This window comes from Cyrtonyx montezumae, unplaced genomic scaffold (genome assembly GCF_038088225.1).
Source record: "Cyrtonyx montezumae isolate F1298 unplaced genomic scaffold, pur_monq_1.0 scaffold_9, whole genome shotgun sequence".
Lineage (NCBI taxonomy): Eukaryota > Metazoa > Chordata > Aves > Galliformes > Odontophoridae > Cyrtonyx > Cyrtonyx montezumae.
The window spans coordinates 6,022,834-6,050,472 of NW_027072100.1; the positions used below are offsets into that span (position 1 = coordinate 6,022,834).

Sequence of the window (27,639 nt, forward strand, 5' to 3'; positions counted from 1 at the left end):
GTGACAGCACGCTGCCCTGCTCTGCTCCCCACGCTCATTAGATGACAGCAGATTTCGGAGCGTCGCGTGCACATCTCAGCACGCACACGTACTTCACCACATCACAACACACCCAGTGACTATGGCTTAAGTGAACAGCACTGAGAGAGAATGTTTCCATTGCGTTCAAGGGTTTAACTCTTCTAGGCATATAAAGCTTCCTAAAATCATCATTTTACAAACTGGAATTTGTATTATATGAATTTAGCCTCAGATTCAGAAAACAAACCCTGACTCCAAGCTCAAGTCCCAGTGCCTTGCTTGCAGGAGCCAGCAGGAAGAATTCTGTTCCACTGAGCAGAAAGAGGACGTTAGTTGCAAGGAAAGTTGAACACCAGAACACTTTGCCTAATGGAGCACTGTGCTGCTGGAAGGGGACAAGCTCAAGGGACGGATACTTTCCTTTCAACAGAAAAGAAAGGTAAGAGCTCAAAGTCAGCCATGCTATTCTTTTTAGCTTGGAGAAATGGTCAGTCCTTTCCTCGCAGCCCTTCTTGGGCTTTCCAGCCCAGAAACCTAAAAACTCTATCAAACTACCGAGGGCCGTCTAATAAAGGCCTTCTAGTGCGGAGACAAAGCTCCGCGCGGCACTGCGCGGTGCGCGAGGCTCCTGCTCCTGGCTGCAGTGCGACCGAGACCGGGACGGCGTGGCCGGGACAGCGCTGCCATTCCGGCTGCCAACGCCGTGTCCCGCTTTCAGACCGCTCAGCATCACACGCGTGCAGCACACTTCTCTGAGAGTTCTCCAGCCGCACCGACCCGGGTGAAGGAGCCGAACGGGGCGGCCGCTCGCATCGCCCCGGGGAACCGCACGCCGCTCGCCCCCCCCCCCCCCCCCCCACCCCCCCAGCCCCGCTCCGTGCCGGGACCCCGCAGTCCTCCCCGAGGCCCGGCTGGCCCGGTTTGGGGCAGGGCGAGAGCGACGTGGCGCTGCTCGGCCCCGCTCCGGCCGCCGGACCCCGCTCCGCTCCGCCCCGCTCCGCGCCCGCCGCTCCGCTCCGCTCCCGGGGCTCGGCCGCCGCGCCATGGGTGAGTGTTCCGGGGCCGCGCTGGATGGGGGGGGCTGCGGGCGGAGAGCCCCGCAGAGAGCGGCGGGCGTGCCCCGGGACGAGGGGAAGTTTTCAGCGTAGCGACTTTTCGGGCTGCATCTCCCTCCCTCTCTCTCCCCCCGCCCAAGTTTTCTGTTTCTTTTTTAGCACTTCCAGCCCCAGTTTCCCGTGACACGGCCCCTAAAGCCGTGCGGGGAGAGCGGGCGGGGAGGAGGTGGCCCTGCGGCGGTGGGGCGACGGAGCGCGTCCCCGGCGTTGCGCTGCGGCCGGACCGGCACCGGCACCGACACCGGCACCGGCACCGGCACCGACACCGGCACCGGCACCGTCCTGCAGCGCAACCCCGGGCACGGGATCGCCCGGCTCAGCCCCGTGTGGCACCCACCGGACTTTCTGTCCTAACGAGCTCTGAGTCCCCAGGTGCCTCGACAGCTTCAGAGTAGACTGTACACAGTTGGATCCCGACCAGCGTTCTGGACTGCCCCCTAAGTTAGCAGCGTCTGATTGAGTCAGCGCTGGTATTTACAGCAGGGCTGAATGGATCAGCAAGCTGGTGGCTTGAAACGAGTGGCTTGCCCACTTTGTGAAAAGACTTCCCACTGAGCAAATATTTTTTCAGGTTATCTGCGTGGTACGTGTACAAGGAACAATCCAAACAGGGCAGGCAGTCACACAGGGCATAGCGGGAGGGACTGGCGAGGGGTCGAAGGGGCCTAAGGAGCACAAAGGAAACAGAGGGATACCAAACAAATACCAATACAAACTTGGCCATCCTAGAGCTGTGACTGCATGCTGAATAGAGACACTTCCTATTGAACTCAGCTTGGGGGGGGGGGGGGGGGAAGCCCGTAGGCAATGGTGAGGGAAGTTTTCCATGGTCTGGTGGCTGTGTCCACATTCTTTCCACATATGGTCTTCTGAAGCAGTGAGTATTTCTAATTAAACAAAGCCAATGTGTGAATACAGATAGTATTACATGCTGGAAACTGGTGTGTAACAGCACAAACTTGCATGTCAGTGTGCTCTACCTGCGCCTTCAGAACTGGGCTGGGAGAAAGAGGTCATTGTCACTGCCCCAGGGTCCCCATGGCAGCAGGGGCTCTGTGTGTGCTCCCCCCTGCCATGCTGAGCAGTGCAACTCGTGGCTCACACATGTTCGCCCTTTCATCCTCTCTGCAGGGTGAGATGCGTGTGCAGCAAGCACCTTGTTTTTGTAGGGCTGCTTGGGGCGGGTTGGTCGCTTTGGGTTTGGTTTGGTTTGCTTGCACTTCTGTTTTTTCTTATTTTAAGTAAGCTTAAGTACTTAGGAAACTTGCATGCTCAGCGATATGAGAAAGGCAAGGTCAAGGAATCGTTTTTTTGTATTTGAGGCAGACAACAGGGAGCTTTCAGGTCGTAAAGGAATTCATCCTGCAGACCTGGATCAGCCTGAGAAAGTTTGCCTGGCTGGGAATGCTCAGTACTGAGCGCTGGAGAGGAAGAGGTGAAGAAATCAGGGCCATGCCCACAAAGTAATGCCAGGAGTGCAAGACTAGATAGGAGAAAAACTCTTGTGAGCAGCACTTTCAACTGCTTTATCCATTCACTCTTATTTATTTCCTACAAGTCAGATTTATTTCCATACCCTTTTGGTTTCTCCCTCGTCTCCACCAAAGCTCTTTTGGTTTCTCTTGACTCCACCAGAGCTGTCTGAATCCACTCACTCGTACTCAGGATAGACACAGTGCTTAGGGGCCAGGCAGGAGCTGGGGTCGTGCTCCTGTCAGCAAGAGGCTTTCTCTCTGTTGTTTCCCTCTTAGACAGCAAGAAATATCATTTAAATCCCCATCACTGCCTTAGCAAAGTTTGACAAAAAGTCCCTACCTCCCGCTGCCTCATGCCAACATTTGTTCCTCCCTGCAGCTGTGAAGAGCACATCAACCTCCTTCTAAAGTACCAAGCAGTGAAACAGTTAATGCTGCTCTTCTCTTAAAAAGAAAAAAAAAAAATTAAGTTTCCTTAAATTTCCAACTTAGGTTGAAGTGCATGTGGCATTCATCAGCTCTCACTGCAGGCTTTGCATTCCTGCTCTTTACCTTACAATCCCGAGGTCTGAAGATTTTATTTTTAGTGAGATATTAGAGCCTGGAGTTGTTACTGGGCTGCAGTTCAGAGGGAATCTGCACACTGGGGTAGTTCTTCTGGCCACATAATCACATACTACCTCTAGGATACCACTTCACTGATGAGGAGATGTTAAAGGGAAAGGGTCTGCCATGGTTACTGCTGTTCATAAGTTATCTGAAAGACACAGTGGAAAGAAAAGAAATGAAACATCATTAACCAGCTTGGGCATCCATTTGCCTGGGCTCAGGGAGGGGAATAGAAAAGAAGATGGTGGTTCACTAAATCTTAAGTGTAGTGCCACCCCCTATGGATCTTAGGGTTGTTCAGTAGCTTCGTATTTCTGTGATAAATGCTTCACAACAATAAAAGTAAAGTTCAGAAGCATCAGCTTCTGTGGGTCAATGTAGGATGTCCAGGGACCGCTTGGCAAAGAGCAGGGCCTTCTTGGATGAGCTCAGGGGAAAGGTGCATTGCCTGAAGGGCACTGGGCAGCAGCACCTGTTTTCTCCAGAAACAAGAATCGAAAGAGGAGTTAGGTATGAAATTGGAGGATAAGTGCAAATGGGCAGTAAGAGTAAGCACTAGGCCAGGGCAGTTCTGTCCCAGACCTGTGGGATGCCCTGCTAACAAGGGATGCTTCTTTTCCTACAAGTGTTCTAAGCTGCAGACCACGGACTGACATTTTATGATGGTGATGCAGAGCAAGTTAAAACCCAGCGAGTAGAAGCTGCATTCACTGCCCAGAAAAGTTATTGTAACTACAGCCAAGAAAGAGAGACCTTGGAGGGTCCCATGTACAACTCCAGAAAAGCAAACCACTGCCTGCTGCTTAAATACAAGTCTTAACAACAAGACTGCTAATGCAGATCTATTTTCACAGTTCTGAATCCAAATCCACTGCAGCCCATGGGAACATCTGCAGGTCTGGTGGGTGGTGAGGGTGTGTGCAGTTACCTCTGCACGTGACCTATTAATTTGAGGGAAATTTGTCATTGTAGCTTCGTAGATAGAAAGCTTTGGGTGTCCTGGAAGAGCTTCTTTCAGACTGTGTGTGCTGATAGCTTTCTGCTAGAGCCATAAAACTGAACCTCACATTACTTACTTGTTTTCCAGGTCGTGCACTGCTGGTCCTCCTGTTGTCTGCAACTGTCTCTCTGCTGGGTGGGCTGATATTTGGCTATGAGCTGGGCATTATCTCCGGAGCATTGCTGCAGCTGCAGGCAGACTTCAGTCTCGGCTGCTTCAAGCAGGAGGTTCTTGTGAGCTCCCTCCTGATAGGAGCACTCCTTGCCTCTCTGGTCGGGGGAATCCTCATTGACCACCATGGACGGAGGAGAGCGATTCTGGTCAGCAATGTGGTCCTATTATTTGGCAGCCTTATTCTCACACTGACAAGGTCGTTTATTGGGCTGGTCATCGGGCGCATGACGGTGGGCTTTGCCATCTCTGTGTCGTCCATGGCCTGCTGCATCTATGTCTCAGAAATGGTGGCAGCGCATCAGCGAGGGCTGCTGGTGTCTCTGTATGAAGTGGGCATCACTGTAGGCATCCTGTTGTCCTATGCACTGAATTACGTCTTCGCAGATACGCAGGAGGGATGGAGGTACATGTTTGGACTTGCCATGGCCCCAGCAGCCATGCAGTTCCTCAGCATCCTCTTTCTCCCAGTGAACCCTATTAAACTAAACACATGGGACTCAGACTGCCAGAAGGGTCTCATTCAAATGCAGACCACTGAGGACAGAGAGACAGCAAAGCAGGAGCCCTGTAGGGAGAAGCACTACTCATTTCTTGATCTTTTCAGGACCAGAAACAACATGAGGAGACGAACCCTGGTGGGACTGGGCCTGGTGCTCTTCCAGCAGTTCACTGGGCAGCCCAACGTGCTGGGCTACGCCTCCAAAATCTTCCACTCGGTGGGATTTCAGAGCAACTCCTCTGCCATCCTGGCCTCTGTTGGGTTGGGGGCGATCAAGGTGGTGGCCACGCTCGTGGCAATGGCCTTTGCAGACAAAGCTGGCCGCAGGGCGCTGCTCATCGCTGGCGGTGTGGTGATGGCCATCTCCGTCACCACCATCGGCATCACCAGCTGCATCGCCCCGCTGGCCATGACCAGGGACTGCACGGCCACTGCAGGCCCCAACGTGTCCCACAGCTTGCCCCAGCACCCCTTGGAACTTCTGTCCTCCCACGTCCCACCAGACTTAGAAGAAGGCAACACGCAGACGGGCCCTGGTTCTTCTGCCACCAAAAGCCTCATAAAAGCTCTCGCCAGTGCTCAAAGCAGTGAGGTCATTACTGGTTCTTCCCACTCTCAGAAAATGGACTTGGCAGGGCAGTCCAAAAGAGAGACAGAGGAGAGCACAGACCCTCCTTTAGGCGGTGCTCCCCTGACAGAACATATGGTTTTAAATTGGATTACACTGCTGAGCATGATGGCTTTTGTGAGCGCATTCTCAATTGGATTTGGACCAAGTAAGTATGGTGTTTATATATCCTTGCACTAACCCAGAGAGTAAAACTGGGGCTGATCTTTATAGTCTGCTTGAAACATTCATTATGCTTCAGCTTTACCAGGCAGCTGAGTGTCTGGAAACTGGAAACCCCGTCAGCCTACTGAATCATTTCCTGGTCTTGCAGCTCTGTCTGCTGTGTGACTGGGGCGGCATCACAATCCCCTTATCTCCCATGCTATCACTACCCTTGTAATGTTCTTTATTTCCTGTCACGCTCCTTGCAAAATCAGAGCATCCCACAAGCACTACCTAATGCTCACAGCACCCTGATGAGGAAAATAGAGGGGCTTCTTCAGAAAGATGGCAGCAGAGCTGGAAGTGAAAACTCCTAGAAAGTTTCTTGGTATGAGTTGGACTTTTTCTGAAATCATTTTGTATCAGATGAGAATGGAGATTAGTTCTTGCTTCCACATGAGTTCCAGTGTTTTCCAGCACTTATTGTTTTAAATGCTTTGATGGGAGAAAACAGGATCTAACCAAAGGAAAAACATAAGTGCACAGCAAGTCCCATGAGTTTGGCAGTGACTCCATAAATCATTTCAAGCAAAATAACCCCAGGATAGGAGAGACTGCTCTAAGTTGCATACTGCTTTCAGCTCTGATTTTAGCCCAAATGCAACAGTCTCTCTATCCCTTTCTCCATTCTTTACAAAGAGCATGTCCTGGTGGCAGATATGTCATTTTCCCCCCATCTGCTCAATGGCCAAGTCCTCACTTTAAATTCTGCACACTGGACCCCCCATTGGTATCTCATCCTGCACAGAGTGCTGACCGTGGGAGCCTCAGAGCGCCCTGCTGCGACCTGGCTCTGGGATCCATGAGCAACAGCAGTGGGTGCTGGGTGAAGCCAGAGTTTGGTTCTGGGTCAAAAACCTTGCTGAAACCTTCCTTCTCCATTTCCCAAAGAAGTTTCTTAACCATACAACTGTTTTTTTCACTTCTAATCTGTGCAGTGACCTGGCTGGTCCTCAGTGAGATCTACCCAGCTGGAATACGAGGAAGAGCCTTTGCTTTCTGCAACAGCTTTAACTGGGCAGCCAATCTACTGATCAGCCTCTCCTTCCTGGACCTCATTGGTAAGTGTCCATACCTGTCCCTCCACGTCCCACAGGTGGGTTAGTGCAGGTGGCCACCACGAGCTGAGGGGACACTAAGTGGCACTCTGAAACCTGGGGTCCTGACAGTGACCCTGCCACCTCTGAGAGCAGACAGGTACTGCTGACCCCATTCTGACCCCTCCATCACCTGTTTTGTAAAAACCATCCTTCATGCACAGGGCTGTACTGCAACACCAGGCTATCAGGAAACCACGGAGTTTGCAGCTTCACACCAGTAGCTTTGCAGTGTTTCTTGCTGGCAGAGCTCTCAGTTGAGGCATTCAGTTGGCACTACTGGGTCCTGAAGCTCAGCCACCTTCACCTTCCCTCCGTGTTGCTGCTGGAAAGGCAGCTGTGAGTCATCCTTCTCCCTCACTGCTCCTCACTTCCTTGTCCTAGCAGACAAGGGGCTTTTCCTGCCCTTGGAGTGGCTTTTCATGCCCTTGGAGGGGCTTTTTCTGCTGTTGGCAGGGCTCTTGCCAGCACCAATGACCACTCCACAGTAAGCCACCAGTTTTCTTTGTATTGCAGGGTATGACTTCCCTTTGACAGACCCTCCATTTGAATCTTTCTGCAGATGCCATTGGTTTCTCGTGGATGTTTCTTCTCTATGGGCTGATGGGAGTGATGGCTGTCATATTCATTTATTTTTTTGTTCCGGAAACAAAAGGACAGTCATTAGAGGAGATAGACCAGCAGTTCTCCAGGAAATGGTACGTGTGCTGCTGCACCAACCCGAGTGCTGGCTTTGGCTGTTTCCCACCAGCAGACCCAAGGTCCACAGCACTGAGCCTGGTCAGTGCTGCTGAGATCATTGTGAAAGCTGTGGGCTGTGGGAGCAGTGCTGTGCTGCTGGAGGCCACTGGTGGTGCTGGGAGGAAAAGGTCTGAAAGCAGGGCTTGTGGGCCAGGGGAGAGCAGGACCAGAGTGTGATATAGCCAGGGCCAGACTTCAGGAGAGGTCAGTGTTGTGGTCCTTTCCTCTGAGATCCTGGACTGCTTTTTTTCCTCTGGGACAGAGACATTTCCCAGTGTAACACAGGGCATGGAGGGAGGTTGTGCAGCGGTGGTGAGGATGGGCAGGAGGTGGTGAGGAGGGGTGACTCTGAGCCCAGGCCTGTCTCAGCCTGGTGTGAGCAGCTGCACCCCCAACTGACCCCCAGCATTGCCCCCAGGCTGCGGGAAGGAAGTGGCTGCAAGCCGAGGCGTGCGAGAGGAGCAAGCTGTGCACATGGGCTGTACCAGCGAGTGGAGCGTGCCAGCAGTGCCTGACACCAGGAGCAGAGGGGAGCTGACATCGGGACGTTCCTCCTTGGGGCCTGCAGCCAGTGACCTCTGTGCTGAGACGGCCCTCCCTGCAGTGCCTTAGATCTTGGGACACAGCCATAGCTGTCCCTTGTGTCCTTGGAGAGTTGCTGGTCCCGTGCAGGGAGTGCGTGTCCTTCCTCTGGCATCCTTTATTGTTCATGGTTTGTGTCTGCTATCATTTAAGAGATGAATGGTTTTGTATGCAGGAATAAAACACAATTTTTGCTGACACCACTTTCCACCCATGCAGTTCATTTCTGAGTGAGATATGTGCTTTGAAGTACTCGGTGCTTTCCAGAGGGGTCAGGATTGCAGGGGGAACATGTCAAGCACTCAGCAGCATACGTTCATGCCACCAGCCTTTATAATGTCTGTGCAGGAACCTGTGCTCTGAGAAGAGGCTGATGTAGCTGAACACCCCGCAGGCCCAGCAGCTCACCCACCTCATCTCACATGGTCCCTGCCCACAGATACATAGGAGCACACTGTGGATATTGAGATACTTTCTTTTGTGCACAGAGAATGTTCCACATTCAGAACCAGGGTTTGTATGTACAAAAATACTGCAATATTCTGATACTTGCCCCAATTTTTCTATCTCCTACAATTGTATGTTCTTTGATAAATCCTGTAAGCCCTGTTGACTCCTCCTGACACATACACAGTATTAAAACTACCCGTCCATCACCCCACTTGCTCCCAAATCTTGTGGGAGAGGAGAAGTGGCACCCTGCTGGCCAGGTGCCTCCGTGCTGCTGACCAACGAACTCTGCCTCTTCCAAACCCCTCAGGAACCATGTCCCAAAGCTTAGCATGCTCCCCCGAAGACGTAGCTCCTCAGGGACCAGTGGCCTCTGTGCTGGGCCCCTGGTTGGCACCAAGGTGACACACGGGATGTGCCTTAGGCTGTTCAGTGCCACAAGGCTGCACCACCCAGAGCCATGTCTCAAAGAGAACTCAACGAGGCACTGGAAGGTGACCCTCTGCCCTCAGTCCCTGGCCTCAGCCCCCTCTGCAGCTGCCCACAGCGGGCATCCCACGGTGGGACATCGAGCAGTGGCCCTGATGCTTCTGCAGTCCCTGTGCACGGCATACGCTGTCACCACAAGGCACACAGGGACTCCTGCAAAACAGAAAATAGACGCTCTCTTCCCCTTACTGCATTCAAAACCCCACCAGTGCCGGGCTGTAGCAGCGATAACCCCGGATCGTCGGGAAGCGGATGCTCCGGGCTCCCTCTGCCGCCGCGTGCAGCGCGTCCCGCCGCCGCCAGGGGGCAGCACGAACCCGCGGAACCGGCCGGGCCGGGCCGGGCGTTCAGTGCCGCCTGCACCGCCGGACGCCGCCGGGCTGATGCCCGCAGCTGGGAGGCAGAGCCGGGGCCGCCCGCGGGGCCGTGCTGCTCGGCCCAGGTGCTGGTGGCACTGAAAGCGGCCGAAAGCGCACGGGAGTGCACGAATGGGAAGCGGGGGGGGAAGTCAGGGGTGCAGGAATTCAAACCCGCGCTCTGGATGGATGTGGTCAGTGCACAGTGAGATCAGCGGGGAATCCTATGGTGCAGCTGCAATAAACAAGGTGGGACCGGGCACACGTGCTGCGGGCGGGCCCGTGGGAGCGCTACTCAGCCACGAAGCAAAGGCGAAACTGAGGCGTTCCCGTGCGTACCCCAGAAGCTTACCGAAATAAAATGATGGCAGGTTTTCTAATTGCTCTGAATGGCAGCAGCAGCATAACGGGGATGGTGATGAGCTGAGCACCCGGATCGAGCTGTAGATGTCCCTGTTCATTGCAGGGGAGCTGGACCAGATGACCTCTAGGGGTCCTTTCTAACCTGAACAATTCCATGGTACTCTGAGCTGCCCTTTGAATACTCAGTGCGCATCATTACAGAGCTCTTGAGATGGAAGATCCCAGATCCCAATAGAAAAAATGTAGATAGAGCAAGGCCTGTGTTACTGACCCCAAGAGGGATAAGTGCAGTGATCAGAAAATATAAAATGAGATTAGAGAAGCTGAAATTTGGGTCAGGTGTAATAGTGGGAGACTCCACCTACCTGCACATGGATTTGCTCAGGGATCCTTCAGGAAAAGTACTTTTGGATGCAGTAATGAGGCTCCAGGATCCAGCAGTGCTGGGAGCTGCTGCTCTGGGTCTGGGCAGGGGCTGTGCACAGGACCTGTTCACAAGGTGTTTGTGGGAGAGCTGCTCCCTGCTGGTGACCACAGCACTGCCGATTTAGTGCTGGAGCGGGAGGGAGCACACCAAATAAATCCAGCGAGCTGCTCTGCAATGTTAAGAAAAGGAACTATGAAAAAAATAAGGTGATAAGTCAATAGCAGCAACAGAGCTAGAAAGAGCAGACAGAGAGCAAGGAGCCTGCGAGCAGTCTGGCGGCGATTAAAGAATACTTTATTAAAGCCCAAGTAAAACATGTGCCACGGCTCAAAGAGAACTAAGAGGTCCTAAAAAACACGCTGCCCGCCTCGCTGGGAAGGTTAAGGAGGTTTCATGGGGAGAAGGTCAGCATTTAAAAAGTGGAAAGGTTTCCCACATGAGGAGAACAGGAAAAACCATCAAACACAGCAAGTAAAGTGCAGACAGAAAATTAAAAGAGCTAAAAAAGGGCATGAGGATCTCAGTGCAGGGAATACATTAACCAAACATGAGAACCTGGCGGTGGAGAGCGTTTAATAGCAAAGATAGATGCAGGGGACCTGGAAGGACAGGGCAGGATGAGGAGCTCGGGCACTTTTTGAGGGTCTTCAGTGCCAGAGACCAAAACATTAGTGAGAGCTGTTTCTGTATTGTAGGCAGCAAATGCTGGGTTTTATGGACACTTTTAGATGACAAATGAGAACCTCCTTTTCAGCAATGGACTTTCTGAAAGGATTTCTGTTGGGTCTGTTTTTGTTCAACATCTTCTTTTGTGGCACTGGCAGGGGAATGGACATCAAAACCTCCAAGTTATGGGTGATGCCAAGCTCTTTTGGGAAATACTTTGCCAGAAGAACCTGGCAGGACTGAGTGGTCAAAAGACATGATTGAGGAGCTTGAAGTGCGGACAAACACAAACGTATTGCAGCACCCAAACCTTTCACAGCTGGTGCAGAATTCAGGATGTTGTTTGCAGTTCAGACAGAGAGCTGGGAGGCATCCCTACCATGTGCAGTGTCACTTGCACCCAGCTTGAGCTAGGGCAGTGCCAGAGGGTCAGGGCCACGTGAGGTGGATGTGCCAGGGAAGGCTGCAGACTGCGTGATCTCAGGGTGGGCTGGAGGAGCTCCTGGGGTGGGTCATCCTCCTCCATCACCAAACTGGACAAAAATGTCTCCACTCTGAATGAGTGGCCCATTAGAGCAGCGGCAGCCTGCTTCTCCTCTTCCCTCCCCTGAGGCCAAGACCTCATAAGACTGGAGGATACAGAAATGCTTGGGGCAGTGATAAATCTCCTTTAGTGAGCTTTTATTTCCTTTTCTTTCACAATATTTTCTTTAGTTTCCTAGCCAAATTTTTTCTAAGGAAAGATTTCTGACTTCCTTTGAGCCACAGCTCAACATCTGTCCACATTGGGGGCTGAAGTAATACACTGTTAAGGGGTTTTGATGTCAAGCCCAAAACGCCACCAGGGATTTATGCAGCTCTCCCCTTTCCTCCCACCTCCTCCTCTTCAAACAGCCTTTCATTTGCTCTCACTAATTGTGCTGTCATGCCTTTCTTTCCCCATGGTGGTGCAGACAGCCCTTCGTGCAGACAGGTTTTGGTGACAGATGCCTGTGCCATGAGCTCTCTTGTGAGGTGGGTGCGCTGTGTGTGCACTGCGCTGTGCTGAAATGATGCAGGCACCCATCCAGTGTGGGGACGGATGGGAAAGGGGCTTCCCTGCCCCTGGAGGAGCTGCTGGGGAATAGTGCTGTTCTGCCAGCCCACACACAGACACCACTTGCACCTCAAAGCCAGAGAATCACAGGATGGTTGGCTTGGAAGGGACCTTAAAGATCAAGACCTGCATGGGCTGGCTGCCCCCACTGGCTCAGGCTGCCCAGGGCCCCAAGTAGTCTGGCCTTGGACACCCCCAGGAATGGGGCACCCGCAGCTCTCTGGGCAACGAGGGCAGGGGCTGTGCTGCTAAGCAGAGCAAACCTTGGGCAAACGCATCATATGGGTGAGGATTGGTGATTTCAGTGACCCATGTGAGATTGTGAAAGAGACTCAGAGCTGTGCACCTCATGGATTGAGGAGCTCATGTGGAAGCCTCTCTCAGACCTGGACAACGTAAGGACAATGACACTGATGAGCAGCTACTGGAGCAGAAGGCACTTGGGATACAACCAGAAGGAAATCCTGAATTTACCCAAAGGTTTCTTTGTGCCCTGGGAAGCTGTTGTCACTGCAGGAAGCAGATAGAGCAAGTGGGGGGAATGCACACCTGAAGTCTGCAGGTGCTTTTTCTCATGTTTTAAATGGCTGTGGATGAAGATTTCCAAGAGAGAGAGGAGGACTCCATCTGCCCCAGCACATGCAGGCAGATGGGCACAGGGGCACTCACCACAACACTGCGGGAGGAGGACTGGGAGAAGCTACGGTGCTCTACCAAAGAGTGGGTTTCTAAAAAGCAATGGCAGCTGCCCCCACCCTTGCCTGTGCTCCTGTGATGTGCTATGGCCCAAAAAGGGTTATTTCCTTCCCCAAAATGGTGGGTTCCAGCCTGACTTCAGAAACTTGATGATGTGAAGTTTGTGGGCAGCAGCACCGGCCCGAGCCCTAACCCCAGCCATGGTAATGGGATGTGGGTGCCAAGCAGGGAATGAGGGACAGCATCCCACAGCACTCTGCACCTGAGGGCAGCAAGCTCAGGGCTCACATCCCGCTCTGTGTGCTTGGGGGGATGCAGGGCTGCATGAGAGGGCCAGGATGCATGAAACACGATAACTGGAAAAAATACAAACCAGAGGATGGGCTGTGTAATGCGCTACAGGTCCAGCAAAACAACCGGAGCTGAACAAAATAGCATTCCTTCCATTAGAGCAAAGGTACTGCCTCGATCCAGGGAGAAACTAGAAGGAGAATGGTGTGCTGAGCTGTGCTTTGTTGTTGGCTTGTGCCTCTCCTAGCACAGGTCACACACCTCAGAATCCCACTGACCTCACAGGGATGAGATACCCTGTGCTGGGAGTTAGACCCGGGCAATGCAGAAGCCAGTTCTATGCCCCAACCTTAATGGGTCCCAATCAGTCCCTGAATAAGCAGGAATGACACAATTACCTTTTCCATGGAGCTCTTCCAGCTGTATTCAGGTACTTCAGATCTGCTGGGATGTGCTCACCCCACTGTGAATCCTTCCCCTCTTATTACAGGAGCAGGAACAGCGCAGAGCTGGCAGCAGTCGGGAGCCACTTCACCCCGGAAAGGTCCTTGGTGTCTGCAGGGAATCATGGTGTGTGGTCAGCACAGCCCCGTGGTGACACAGCTGTGGCTGTGCCCACCGATGGCTCCGTGGGGCAGTATCCTCCTGCTGGTCCTCCCCAGAGGCAGAGCCGTCCCAGCACGCAGCGTGACCGCCAGCAGCAGCACAAACACCAGTGTCAGCGCTCACACTATTAATAGTGTTTCTATTCCTGCTGTCATTATGATTGCTTCTGCTACTATTAATAATAATATTTACATATGCATAACCACAGATGCAAAACAGATGGCTTGGTGGGGACCTCCGAAAAACTTGTCTCTGCCACATATTTATGACAAAGACAGAGGGTTAGCCACACAGAGTGCCATAGAGGGAACAAATAGAAGGGGAAAAAGAATGAAATAATTCCTTCCATATTCCCAACTGAGGCCAAATCTTGTCCATTCCCTCTCGCAGCTTCTCTCCTTTCTAATAGTTGAGTCTCTTTTCCAATACCAGGTCAGAGACGGTTTCCATATTTTTTCATACTTGTCTAATTTTATTTTCCAGTTCAGCTATTATTTTTTCAGATGCAGCTTTTCCCAATGGATGGAAAATACGAAAGGAGTCGCTCATCTGCTCCCCACAAGCTTTTTCCTGACCGCTGGGAAGCTCGGGCACTATTCCAGACCTGGAGTAAACCTTGCCTGCTGGAGAAAACTCAATCTTCATTTGCTGAGTTCACAAGTCTGGGAATCATTTAAGCTAATGGGAAAAGTGAAAGTGAGAAAAACTGCCACCAGCCTGAGCCACCCTGCTCACTTCCTACAATACCCCAAAGGAGTTGTGGTGGGGTGGTGGTCTGCCCCTGCTCCCAGGTGACAGAAATAGGGTGAGAGGTGGTGGCCTCAAGCTGCACCAGGAAAGGTTCAGATTGGACATTAGGAAATATTTCTTCCCAGAGTGGTGGTGCACTGGGACAGACTGCCCAGGGAAGTGAGGGTGTGTTCAAGAAACACACAGAGGTGGCACTCGGAGCCATGGTTCTGTTGGCAATACTGGTGATGGGCTGTTGTCTGGACCTGGTGATCTTAGAGGTCTTTTCTAACCTTAATGATTCCACGAATCTAAGATTTTGGGTGGTTTCTTTGCCCATGCACAGCAAATCATGGCCGGTCTGCCAGCACCATGGCACTGCCCTCTGCAGAAGGCCAGTGCTGAAGGCAGGACTTCCCAGTCCGTGCTAACACCTGGAGTGACACAAGCATCCCACTAGCACGAGTGGTTCCCCTGCAGGCACTCCTCGCTCTCCTGTCTGTGTGTACTCAGTTGTGCAAACACAGAGGTTCCCATATATCGCAGTGTCACGCCGGTGTCTAACAGGACTCCGCAGTCCTTTTCTGCTGCCAACACCTCTGGGGATGCCCCGACTGCCCTGAGCAGCCCTTGGTCCTGCAGCTCCTTCCTGGAGGAGGAGGAAGGTCTACGTGCTGTGCCACACAACAGAGATGCTTAAATGGAGAAAGCCCCCAGACAGCCTGTGCTGCATGCTAACGAGTACAACACAGCGTCCCCAAGCACTAATGAGTAATAAAGTGCCCCACAAAGTAAAGAGTCCCCAAGTACTACTGAGGACTAAGTAGTCCCCAAATACTCACCTCTCTCTCCGGTCAAATTCCACTCTCTAAACCAATCCCCATTACATTTTACACATAAGGCTGTAGAAGGCCTCGGAGGGGCTGTTAGGGTCTATTGTAGGGGAATAAAGCATGTGTCAAAAAGACTTTTAATGCCCAGTTAAAAATGTCCTAAACACGGCCTGCAGTTACCTGATAAGCTGCAAGGTCTCTGTTGGGATAAATATTTTCCTTTTTAAATTGTCTCAGCCCTTGCACACTTACATGAGATTGGCTTGGCTCTACGCTGAAGCTTTGTCAGGTACATTAAAACAAAATTAAAAGCCTGGCTTTTGTTCCATCAAGACATTTAATGCTTGTTGCTTTTTTCCTTGCAATGGCGATGACCGGTGAATAGTGAACATAGCACAGATTTCTGCACAGTACAGCACCAGCTCCTCTCCACGAATGGCTCTACCATGCAGGAGCCAAGTCCAGAAATGCTCCAGGAGGAGTTCACATGGCCAGCACTGCACTGCAGGGCAATGACTGAGCCCTATGTGCACAGGTTCTGCTCATTGCAAGAGGAAGTATTTCTACTAGTGCAAATGGAGGTGGCATCAATTCCCATTTAAATTACCTTTTTGTGTGTGTGAATAACTACGTAATCCCTGCAGTGCCCATTGCCATCACACTATTGGTAGGTTTTATGTAGATATTTGGGCATCAAAGAGTTAGATATGTGAATGGCCCGAGGGGTGTTGGTTTCACTTTTGTCTGCTTTTTTCCCCCAGACAGTAATTCACAGAGAGCTTCAGGCTCACAGAAACAGCAGCCAAGATCCCAGGGCTGGAGCTCAGATGGGTGCTTCTCCCCATCCTGCTCACCTCTCTGCTGGAAGGGTCTGTGGGAGGGAGCAGCCTTGCAGGGCCATCCTGCTGCTCTCTGGGAGGTGTTTGCCTGGTAGCAAGTGGGGCCAGCACACACAGTTACTGGCATTTGAAGCTCGGTGCAAGACTTGACTCCCAGGAATGTGGCATTAAAAACAAAACTTAAAACTTCCATATTGCAAAACCTATTAGCTGCTTTACCATTTTCACAGTCATGCCAGTTTGCTCATACTGGATCTTTTACCAGTGCATGACAGCTCATTTGTTTAGCTTGGGCCAGGCTTAAAGTTCCAATGAAGCCTAATCTTGTGACCTGTATTTACTTTGGCTGGGGATGTCTTCTGCACAGACGACTTCCTATCCTTCCTAATCTTTCCCGCAGGAAAGAAGCGGGGAGCTAGGAGCAGGGGGAGGAAGCAGAGCCAAGCAGACAGGCTGCGAAGAGAAACAAGCACTGCACATGTCAGCAGTGGGGGTCAGGTTCAGGGACCTTGTCTGTTAAGGGAAGGAATTAAAGGGGGAGTCAGCACCTCCGCTGTCATCATCTGAGATGCATCAAATCCATCATCAACCCCTGGAATTTTACCCATCTGGAAACACGGCTGGCTGCGACAGCTTCAGGCATTTGCAGGGATTTGGGATTGGAAAAGTCCCTGCTTGGCTCCAATTTATGACACCTCCTGTTGAATGTGGGAGTGGTTTGGCAGCGAGCACCCCACGCCCAGGAGGGAGGTGTGATATGCAGCACGTGCCCTTCATGGGTGACACCAAGCAGATGGCACGGACACCCGCATCCCCTCCTTCTGCTTTAGAGCCTTGTCCTGCAGAAGGGACAATACAGCTCTCAAATGCAAGTGAGCCAGGAGCAGGCTCTGCACTGGCACGAGAAGTGCTGGTGAGCTTCCCCAAATCCTTACTTTATACTCAGCAGTAGGGCTCTGAATTCAGAGACATAACAATGGGGCTGAGCGTGGTTTCGGAAGACAAAGAGCCAGCCAGGTTTGGATTCTATTTGATAGCTCGGGTTTGACTAATTCCCATGAGCTGAAATAAAATTTTTGGAGTAGCTGGAAATATTCCTCAGCTTCATTCCCACGGAAGAGAAAGTGCTTAAAAGCAATCTAAGGTTAATGGGAACGTGATGAAAGAACCATTTCTGTGGAGTAGCATTTTGGGTAAATGCCTCCTTTAAATGTATTTTCCAAGCATTATAGCAGGGAAATTTGGGATCGGGTTCAAATCTCTCTCAAACTTCTGGACAACGAGTGGTGAGGAAGCAATCTATTGAGCTGCTGAGGAGAGGCTCCAGTTCACAGCTTCAGGGCTTTGAGCTGGGGCTGCTGGGGAGCAAATCCTCTACTGATGGGGAGCAGAGTCCTGGGTTTGCCCTAATAATGAGCCTAAAACCCACCAGAGCCACCTGAATTGTGTGTGCGTGCTGCCTGCAGGGGTTTGTTCTACATAGAAGGGCATCTTCCCAGTTGGGAAACTGGGGAGTGTAGGAACTTGCCAGTCCCCAAACTCCCATGTAACCACTGGGCCATATTTTTGCTGTTTACAGATAATTACTTTGGACTACACTTGTTGCAAAGATGTTGATAAGAATGCCAAAGCCCCTCGAGGAGAAAACCTATAAAGGCCACCAGCTTTTGAACTATTTGGGAACAGCTTAATCTCTGCTACATACTGGGTTTAGTTCTGTAATGTATATCTCACAAGGATACCTCTCAGCCAAAATGACACCAGCAACAATAAACCTTAAAATGCTTCAACATAGATACACATTTCAAACCCAATAGCTTTGGCTCAGCAAGGTGTATGCTTTGTGCAGGATGCACACAAACCTTGCAGGATCTGGATCTTGAAGTGGGAGCTATTTTCTACTTCTGCATGGTTGCTCTGTGAAGCACTGAGTTTTACATGACCCTGCTAAAAATGAATTCTGACCTCTTTGCTGATGAGTTCTTGTCCCCTTCTGCTCCACCACCACGCTGCCTGTGTCTGCCTGAGCCCAGAGGTGGGGGCACAGCAGACCAAATTGATTGCACACACTACGCTATGGATGTTAGTGAACAAGCTCCTCGTGACCCTTCCCCTCTCTGCCATGGGAAAATGCTGCAAGGCTCATTTCCCCCTGCTACGGGAACAAACAGCAGCAGCTTTACATCACAGAAGGAAATTATCTGAATACCCACCTCATGAGCTTCATGATAAAAATGACACCTTGCAGCATAGGTAGGCTGTCAAGCAAAGCACTGTGCTGTCCTCAGGATTCCCCTGATGACTGCAGTAACAAGCCAGCCTGCAGCTGCAGTGTGCCTGTGCACACCAGGCATCCCCTCAACCCAGGTGAGATGTGAGATGCAAAGTGATGAAAGCCAAGAGAAGGCAATGGTTCTTCAGGCACTGTTGGTCACTGACCATTTTGCTGTGCAGGGTGCAACTGGGGAATAGTCTTATCTTGCAGCAGCATTCCCAGCACATGCTTGCACTTGGCTGGGAAGCTGTGCAAGCAAGCAGGGGCACTGCAGCACCTTCTGAAGCATGCAGCTGGTGCTCAGGAGCCTGCAGAAGGCAGCAGCATGCCGTGAGTCCATGTGCTGTGCAGCCTGGAACGGGAGCAGCACAATAGGGATAGGGTAGCAGAGGGATTTAGGTGGACTGCCTTCAAGCACTCATTAGCAAACCACCTTAATGTAGGATGAGGCAATGTTCAGCTGCCACCTCTTGCCTTTCTGCTCACATTTCCCCTCTGAGAAGCACCTTCACATCCTGCACCAGCCTGTGGCCAGCATGGCTGGCTCCTGGTCCATAAACCATGACGCAGCAGTGACCTTGGCCATCACAGGGCTGCAGAGGTGAGCCCTCAGCTGTCCCGGTTCCTCAGCCCCTGAGATCCCACTGTCTGCAGTGGAACTCTGCTCAGAGCAGCTCCAGCTTCAGCCCCACACTCCAGCTTCCCGGCATGCCTGCAGAGCAGAGTGTGTCATGCTTCTGAAGAGTGACAAATTACCAGGAAGAGCTCCCCCCACACCCCAGCTCCGCTGTGCGCAGCGCAATTCCCCCGTGCCACATTAACAGCTAATAAAACAATAGAGCTTTTAGTGGTGGACTTCAAAGGCATCTCGGGCAGATGAATGAATTCAGCATTTCTTCACTTACTGTCAGCTCTGGGGGAGAGAAGGGCAGGCTGAGGTCGAAGGCTTCAGCAGCGAACAAATACAGCCTGGTATTTGGGCTACTGCAGGAAAATGAGTGGGAAATCAGTGACGCTGTTGGCACCTACCAGGTTTTCCTTCTTCTCTACCACTGTTCATTTCTGCTGCCCTATTTTCTGTTCCCCCCTCACCGTGAAATATAACCACCGTGAAAAATGCCATTTACATTTAGAAGAAAAATCCAGAAATGCACCTAAAAGTGCAGGTCAAGTCACCAACAGCTCATTGCACTGCGGGGGATCTTTAGGCAGCCTGGCCCAAACTCAAGCAAACATAATTATTTTCAGACGCGGCAGCACAATTGTATTTGGTAAATCTGCCTTGAGGTCCTGCAGCTAATTTACAACTGTGCGTCCATCCGCAGAACGGTTTCTGCAAACCATTAGCTCATTGTCATGTTCAGTCACAATAAGCATCTGCATGAATTACGCTTTGTATTGTGCAACTAAGAGGGGGTTAATACCGCTGAAAAATTATCTGTCTTTAGGAGGTGGAGAGGGAAGAATGAGGAAGCAGGAGGAGTGGGGAGGACAGTGTTTGCCACAGGTAGTACAGCAATGCTGTGAGTTTGGGGACTGAGGTCTTGCTGCCACATCACGGGCTGGCACTGCCTGGCATCTCCTTCCCAGAAAGGGTTTACCTGTGTTTGAGACTACAGAAGAAATGATCAGACCCTTCCAGGTGGGATGCTGGGTCTGGAAGGTGAAAGGCAGTCCTGTGCCTAAGGAGAAGCTGCAGTAAAGGGGTTCCCAATGTGGGGACCTCCTGGAACTTTGTGCTCCACCAGGATGGTCTGGCATTTATGATCAAGCTTCGGTCCTGCACAGGAGCAATGAGACCACTGGTACCCACTGAGCCTCCTCCAGATGTTGGGCGCTGAGCACCAGAGGAGACACTGTAAGATCCATTCTTTAGACAGCATCGACCATGAGGCTGTGCCAGCCACATCTTCACCATGGGTGGAACCTACATGGGCAGTTTGGAAGGGATTAGAGATAGAAAAGATCTTAGGTGAAGCAAGACTGCAACACAAAAAATGGACACAAGCAATGTACCTCTGTTTCTCTTATATTTTCCCTCCATTTTCTGACCAGCTTTTGTTAAGCCACGACTTTGCTGTCACACAGAATCTGAGGAAGAAAGAATCTGATTTTTCTGTGCATGGGTTGGTTTTTTTTCATCTTTATATACTACATGACACCCAAAACAACAGGAATGAATTATATATATTTTTTTCCTTCTTAAGAGTTGGCGTGTTTTAGCCTCTTGAATGCAATCATCTATATTCTACACCATTTCCAAGTCCAGCCCAAATGCCTTGTTCTGGAAAACAACTTTAAAGCTTGCAATCATTTATGTCGCGTTCCCATCTGGTGCCAAGCTTTCAAAGCATTCTCTCCTTGGCTGTCCTACAAAACGCTTCAGCAGAGGACACTTTCCAAGCATTCAGGACCGCCGCGCAGGGACAGGATTTGCATGCAGTCAGCTCACGCGGAGCTGTGGCATTGCTCAAAAGCAGCAGGGAGGGGGACTGCCTCCTGATAACTGAGCTGACAACTTCTAGGTTCCCTATAACCAGATCCTTCCAAGAATGCCCTTTGTTCAGTGCTAGCAGTCGGTTGCTCCATTCAGTCTCTCTCCCTGCTTGCTTGTAATTTATTCCTTCAAAAAGTCTTGCCTTAGGCTACTAGAAAATTAAAACAAGGAGCCAGATTCTTTTTTTTTTTCCTCCTCACTTTTGCTCTTTCATCAAGAACAGTGAAAATTTGGCACAGTTGAATATTTTGTTCAGCTCTTTCTTTCGGTCTTTGAAGTCCCCTAAAGCCTTGGTAGGAGTCTAGGCTTCCACTCACATCTGCTTTCCATGAAGCCATTCACCGCACTTTATTTGTGCCATATTAGATTTTTCAGGACAGGGACAGAACTAACGAAGCATTTACATTCCTGGGAAAGTGGCACATATACAACTACATTACTGTGACAGAAACAAACTACAACTGACATGTTTTGTGTTCTCAAGGCAGTGGCCATGTTGCACTACGGGCAGCACAGGGTCCAGAATTGTTGGTTACTTAATTTTTTTTTAATGCCCAATTAAAATTGAAGACCCTCCATGCAGTTAAAGAGATGCCCCAACACCTGTAAAGAGATAGAGGAAAGCATCCTAAAAGGGGGCACTTTGTATAACAGCTTAATGAGAACAAACCATGGCTGAACAGACTGTGTCAGACGGTATCAGTGACACAGAGCACTGCCAGCAGGACGATGGCATCACACTGCTAGCTGCTAAAGCATTTCTTCTAAAGCTGAAGACTAATCCCATGACAATGCTCCATTTCAAGGGCTTTGTCGCTATCAGAGCAGGGACAGGGTGTTGACTGAATCTATTAGATGGATCCTGGTGAACCACTGGGATTATTGATTACCCTGCTGTTTTCTATTTTGTTTCTCTTTGATAGTTGAAGAACCTAAGAAATTTGTGCCCATTTCTCATATTGAGAATGTTCCTGAGATTGTTCTAAGTCACAGGCAATGAAGTAGCAACTGTGAGAAACATGTCTTGGAGGAGTCAACATCAAGAGCCCAGCAAGCTTGTTCTTTGAGCACAGCCTCCCACGGCCTTGAGCTTGAAGATGGGACATTCATTAAAAAGCCAATGAGAATTTGGAAAGTTCAGCAGAGAACTGCCTGCTCAAGCTCAGCACAGCTCCCATCACTGGTACACGCAGAAGAAACGCTTTATGGAATTGAGCCATTTGCCATCCAGGAAGGAGAACAAATCATGACCACGTGACAAGTATGAAACATGCTTATATTCATTCAGCCTTGGAGGAAAAAGGCATTGATTGAGCTCGATCACAGTGTTTGCACATCAGAGGGGAGAGAAATGCCTTTGTTGCTTCACAGTACACAGTGCAGAACTAAGTTGTTGTAGGCTGTTCTGAGCAACCAAACCCCAGATTTGTATCCCTAAACAGAAGAAGACATACCCCATGGGAAGGCATGAGGAGGGGTACAGCTCAGCTTCCTGCTTCAGTTTCTTCCACTGTTTGAATGTAGGAGAATAACAAGTCTGTTGTGAAGGTAATTTATTGAATCCCATCAATGGGAGGTAGGATCATAGGTTGATATGGAAGATTTACTCTTTCATGGAGAGAGCACATTTCTAGACTGTTTCTAAAGCTCCTTTGATATTCCCACACCCCAAACTGAACTGTACTGGTGCTTGGGCAGCTGCTTTCTCATTTATCTTACATCTTTCTTTCTAAAATGTTCTGCTTCTTCATTTTCTTCCAATAAACAAAGAATAAAAATAAAAATAAATAAAAAAAGAAAATGTCCAAAGCAAGAAGGTAATGCCCTGGAGTGTATCCAAAGGTTCGTTTCTTCTCCCGTGTAGTAAGTGACAGGATGAGAGGTGATGGCCTCAGGCTGCACCAGGGGAGGTTCAGGCTGAGTATTAGGAAACATTTCTTCTCTGAAAGAGCAAGCACAGCTGCTCAGAGAATGGTGGGGTCACTGTCCCTGGAGGTGTTCAGGGCAATGGGGATGGGCACCGAGGGACGTGGCTAGTGGACGTAGGCTGGACGACTTGGTTATCTTAGAGGTCTTTTCCAGTGATTCTTTTAATTATTCTATGAAATAATCCATAAGACAACCATTCCAGCCTCAAAAATAAGACTATCCTTAAGCTTCTACTGCAGACCTACACTACGCTGTCCCTATTGCTGTATAAATGCTGCATAAATGCTGCCTTATTTCAAATCCCTTTCAGCAGTATAGAGACATTAATCCAACGTTTAAAGGAAGTCTGGATCCTGAGGGTACCCCCATCCTGGGCAGGGAATTGGATGTCCCAGCGACATCCAGAAGTCTTCCCTGTGCCCAGGGATGCAGCTCATGCTGGGAGGTGCTCAGTCACTGGAATGGGGGCTGTGGTGGATGGAGTGAGGCAGGGGGCCTGAGAAAGGGATGCTTTTTCCTTCTACTTCAGTGATTTGAATTATTTCATGATGGCAAAAACTAGGAGAGGAAAAAACCACAGCACTACATTAAAAAGAAAAGAATAAAGAAAACAAGAAAAATGTGATATAAAAAAGTGCTGTGCCAGGTAAAACTCTCTGCTTTGTTATTATGAGAGTTCCCAGTATTGATAATTTCTCCTAGTTGCTGGTTTGTAAGTTACTTCTGAGTAGAAAATTCAATTACATGGGCCAAGTCAACAATAATGTTTTTCCTGGCAACAGTTCATTTTGCCAGTGGAAATATTTTTTCCCCCCTTCTTCTTTTCTGGATTCAGCTCTGCAAAGTTGCTAAATTCTTCCAGATCTCTGGCCTGATGTGATCATAAATATCCTGATTGTATTGCACTGATTGACAGGCTGGGGATGGATTAAGAGGGGATTACAGACTGGAATGATCAAAATGTGCTTTCATGGTCAGTAACTCTGCAATAAGTCATAGTTCCAATGTACATTAACTATATAATCTAATTAACAAGGTTGTTTATATATTTAATATTATTCTTAAAACTTTTTAATAAAATAAGGTTTTAAGGAGAATTATGTGTTGTTTAAGATATAAGAACCTGTTTCTCGAATGTACAGTGGTTAGTGTTTTGCACTGTCACTGTTAAGATGATGGATAATTTTATCTCCTGCTGCTGAAATGGGACTTGGGCAGGATAATAGGCCAAACTCTGCCCTCTGTGATAGGTGGCTAAACTCAGATTTTCTGTTTGATTTGAAGTTATTTTGGATTTACATTTATTTTATTGGGGCAGAATTGAGTTCATTAGGATTAAAAACGGCCTTTTTAATAAAATGAGATCATTAAAGCCACGTATAGGCACATAACTGAAAGCATCTGAATTTTCTAAGGTCCTCAGCACTCACAGGTCTCAAGGCTGTCATTTGCTGAATAAGAGCAGCAGAAATTAGTCTTAGGGGTACAAACCTTAGATGTTTTACTGCACAAGTTCATATATAGAAGCTGTGATAATGCACCTAATGATATCAAACTAAATGAAACAATTCATCAAGGCAAGATCCAAACTACAGCAATGTGCTCAACAGCTGCCTTTGTGAGTATAAAAAGAGCTTGCTATTTGATTGCAAGGTGAAGGAATTATAGTGGGGATGCTTTGCAGTTGTCCATAAAAACCAAAATATGAAATGAGTAAATATGTTGCAGGACTCTGGGTTCTGCTGTCACCAGCCTTGCAGTCAGCATCTTGGTACTGCAGCTCGTGCTGTCCTGCAGCAATTCATCTATTCCAACATCATTTGTTTATCTCCTGAACTTACAAAGACCTACTTTCTTACAGCTTCTTTCTGATGGAAAGGAAATCTTAAAACAAAGATAATCTAAAGTTTCAGTATGTCCAGCTGTTGGCCTCTGCTGTTCCTGCACTTCTCCTGCTCAGAAAATATCCCCCAAAGGCTTCTTGGTCTGGGGCATGGACATGGTGCGTTGGATCCCTCACTGCAAGAAAGACATTGAGGCCCTGAAGTGTGTCCAGAGAAGGGCAATGGAGCTGTGAGGGTTCTGAAACACAAACCCTTCTGGGTCTTAGGACGAATGGCTGAGGGAACTGGGATGGTTCAGTCTGGAGAAGAGGAGGCTCAGGGGAGACCTTACTGTTCTCTACAATGACCTGAAAAGAGGTTGTGGTGAGTTGGAGGTCAGTCCCTTCTCCCAGATAACAGCAACAAGATGAGAGGTGATGGCTGAAAGTTGCACCAGGGGAGGTTCAGGCTGAATGTTAGGAAAAATTTCTTCTCTGAAAGAGATCTTCTCTGAAAGATGCAGTGGCACAGGCTGCCCTGGCAGGTGGTGGAGCCTCTCTCCCTGAAGGTGTTCAAGAACTGTGAAGATGTATCACTGAGGGACATGGCTAGTGGGCATGGTGGGGTGGGTTGGGTTTGGATGTGGGGATCTTATAGGTCTTTTCCAATCTTAATGATTCTATGATATTACAGGAAGAGCAAGATGGACACCATACGACTTAGGTTTAGGACCTCATCTGAAGATCTGAGTGGGGATCAGCCCTCTGCTCAGCACCCTGGCTCCTGGCACAGCTGCCATTCTGTGACCACAGCCTTGCTGCTCATGGCTTGCCTTGATATCCACATTCAGCAGGAGTCAGTTCACCAGCCCAGGGGTGAAATGCATTGTACTGCTGATCCTTCAAGCCACACAGCGTGCTCTAATCAAAGTCCATTAAATGAAGTAGGAATGTTTGAATTTAAAGGAATTAGAAGCATCTTTAAAATGTGACAGTTACCATCATACGAGGTCCCTGCACAGTGCACTGCCCGTCAAGCTTGATTATTCCCCAGCCATACAGGGCTTAGAAAATATGTCAGGCACTCAAATCATTTTAGATCCCACTGCACTGTACATACCCAGAATCTAAGCAGGGTTCACATTCGAGGGCTTATAAAAACTTGAATGCACTCCAATAACTTAAATCACTTGGTGAGGTTTGGAGTGATTTAAAGCCATTGGAACTCTCCACGTTTGGTGTGCAAGGGCTCCAGCTTGGAAGAGAATCAAGGCATGTTCTAGCATGGCAGCTCCAGGCATATTGAATCAATTTCAGCATGTAAAAATAATTAACAATGATAAAAATACATTAATAATGCTATAATTATAAGGCCAGACCAAAGTTTCAGCCTGAAGAAAAAAAAAATGGCTGCAGAAATGCAGCAAGGTTTGTGAACAGCTTGAACAAGGAGTAATGAGGGATTTCAGTGACAGGAAAATAAATGGAGACAGCTCAAGGGTAAGAAGCAGAGGAAGATCACATTTGTCAGTAGTTAAAAAGTTCTACTGACCTGAGCTGCAGGACTTGTTAAATTCAGCCCTGGAGCCATGCCAGCACAACACTGCTAGACCAAGGGATCAGAAACAATCTAAGGTCCAAGATCCTGCAAGCCGTCAGGACCAGAACCAAACATCATATATCATTGAGTTGGCTCATAAATCTCTGCTTTCTAGTAGCATGGAATAGTAAGGCCAAATATAGCACCTGTCTGGAGAGGATGCAGCTCTGTCTGAAGGGTGATTTTCCAGGGCTTCCATAACTAGCTCAGTGCCCATAAGTGTGATGCCGAGGGGGAAACCCCAGAGGACAACATGGCTTTGGCAGTTTCCATTCACGCATCTGGTAGACCAGCTTCCAGACCAGAGCAGAACTGGAAAGCACCCAATACTGCAGGTATACTACTGGGGGCATCATTAAGCACTACTATTTTTTGTCACAACTAATGACTGACTTTTGTTCTGGTCAATGGTCCTGGGTTCATCCATTCTTATTTGTTCTGTACTCAGCTTTGAATCTTCTTCCAGCAGCAGCATTCCAGCCTGCAGAAATTCGTAAAATAAGCTAATGGCACAAATTCTGAGGACTTTGGTGAAAAACTATGCAAAATATAATGATTTCCAGTGCACAAAGTGGGGAGAAGAGGAGTGGGCATGGATAAGTGATGACTCTTTTTGTAGAGAAAAGAAGCATTAAATTTAGTTCTTCTGCAAGGAGGAGAATTGTTCATGTTACAGTTTGTTCCCAGGTGTGGGAGATAGGCACTCTGCTACCAGAGCTACTAGCAGAAAAAACAAAGCCTAATTTATATCATTATATTCACAATTCTACTGTGGTTTTGAAATGAACCTTTAGCTTTGGCATGAACTCCCATCTCATTTTCTGTGAAATACAACAGAGCTCAAGACAACTGCAACCAAGAGAGAATTCTATGAAAAAGAGCCTGTAAACCCTTTACTATCTTTAATCATGAAAATAATTCAGTTGCTGCAAACCTGATACTCATGGCTGGGGCCCAAGGACCTTGCAACTCAGAAAAGCACTGAAGGGATCCATAAAAAGTGGCTGGCCACGAGGAATTTACACTTGCTTTTTAAGGGGAGTAAAAATGTGACTATAGCAATTTAGAAGAGTTTATGTATTCAGGACTTAGAGAGGTTTAAATCACTCCGTTAAGAAAGAGACATTGGTGCATGAATGAGCCCGGAGGCACCATGATGGGCCAGAAGTCATCGGATAACAGAAGCAGTTTTGGGCACAGGAGAGCTCTCTGTTGTGGTAGTTAGGGACATGGTCAGTGGGCAATATTGATAGGTGGACAGTTGGGCAAGATTGTCTTAGAGGTCTTTTCCAACCTCAATGTTTCTATGATTTTTCTGCCAAACAGAAAGGGTCCTCGACGCATTCTCAGCCCTCACATCATGGCCCAGCTCCTCCCAGAGCCAGGGAGGCTGTGTCCAGCACCACTGCTGTCCCCCAGGGTGACCACGAGCCTTTGGACAGTGGAAACACCCAGGGCAGAGAGGCCTGGGGCAGAATGGGCTTTCAAAGGGCTTAAGATAAGACTGTGGTCTTTGAGAGATAATGACAA

General features: G+C 49.3%; 1 protein-coding gene across 1 annotated transcript; it reads left to right on the plus strand.

The window, feature by feature from the left end:
• The first annotated feature begins 390 nt into the window (after nt 1-390).
• On the plus strand, nt 391-8,176 carry SLC2A10 (solute carrier family 2 member 10). Its single transcript, XM_065754644.1, has 5 exons — nt 391-460; nt 4,308-5,669; nt 6,664-6,786; nt 7,385-7,520; nt 7,982-8,176. Exons 1-5 carry the CDS (start codon nt 391-393, stop codon nt 8,076-8,078), a joined length of 1,788 nt encoding a protein of 595 aa, XP_065610716.1. The 3' UTR covers nt 8,079-8,176.
• Nucleotides 8,177-27,639: the final 19,463 nt, after the last annotated feature.

Bases quoted from the DNA above. Each gene is read 5' to 3' on its own strand.
- SLC2A10 (XM_065754644.1), top strand. From the start codon at position 391: ATGGAGCACTGTGCTGCTGGAAGGGGACAAGCTCAAGGGACGGATACT. The intron at 461-4,307 runs GTAAGAGCTCAA...CTTGTTTTCCAG, and splicing joins CCTTTCAACAGAAAAGAAAG to GTCGTGCACTGCTGGTCCTC. The intron at 6,787-7,384 runs GTAAGTGTCCAT...ATCTTTCTGCAG, and splicing joins CTCCTTCCTGGACCTCATTG to ATGCCATTGGTTTCTCGTGG.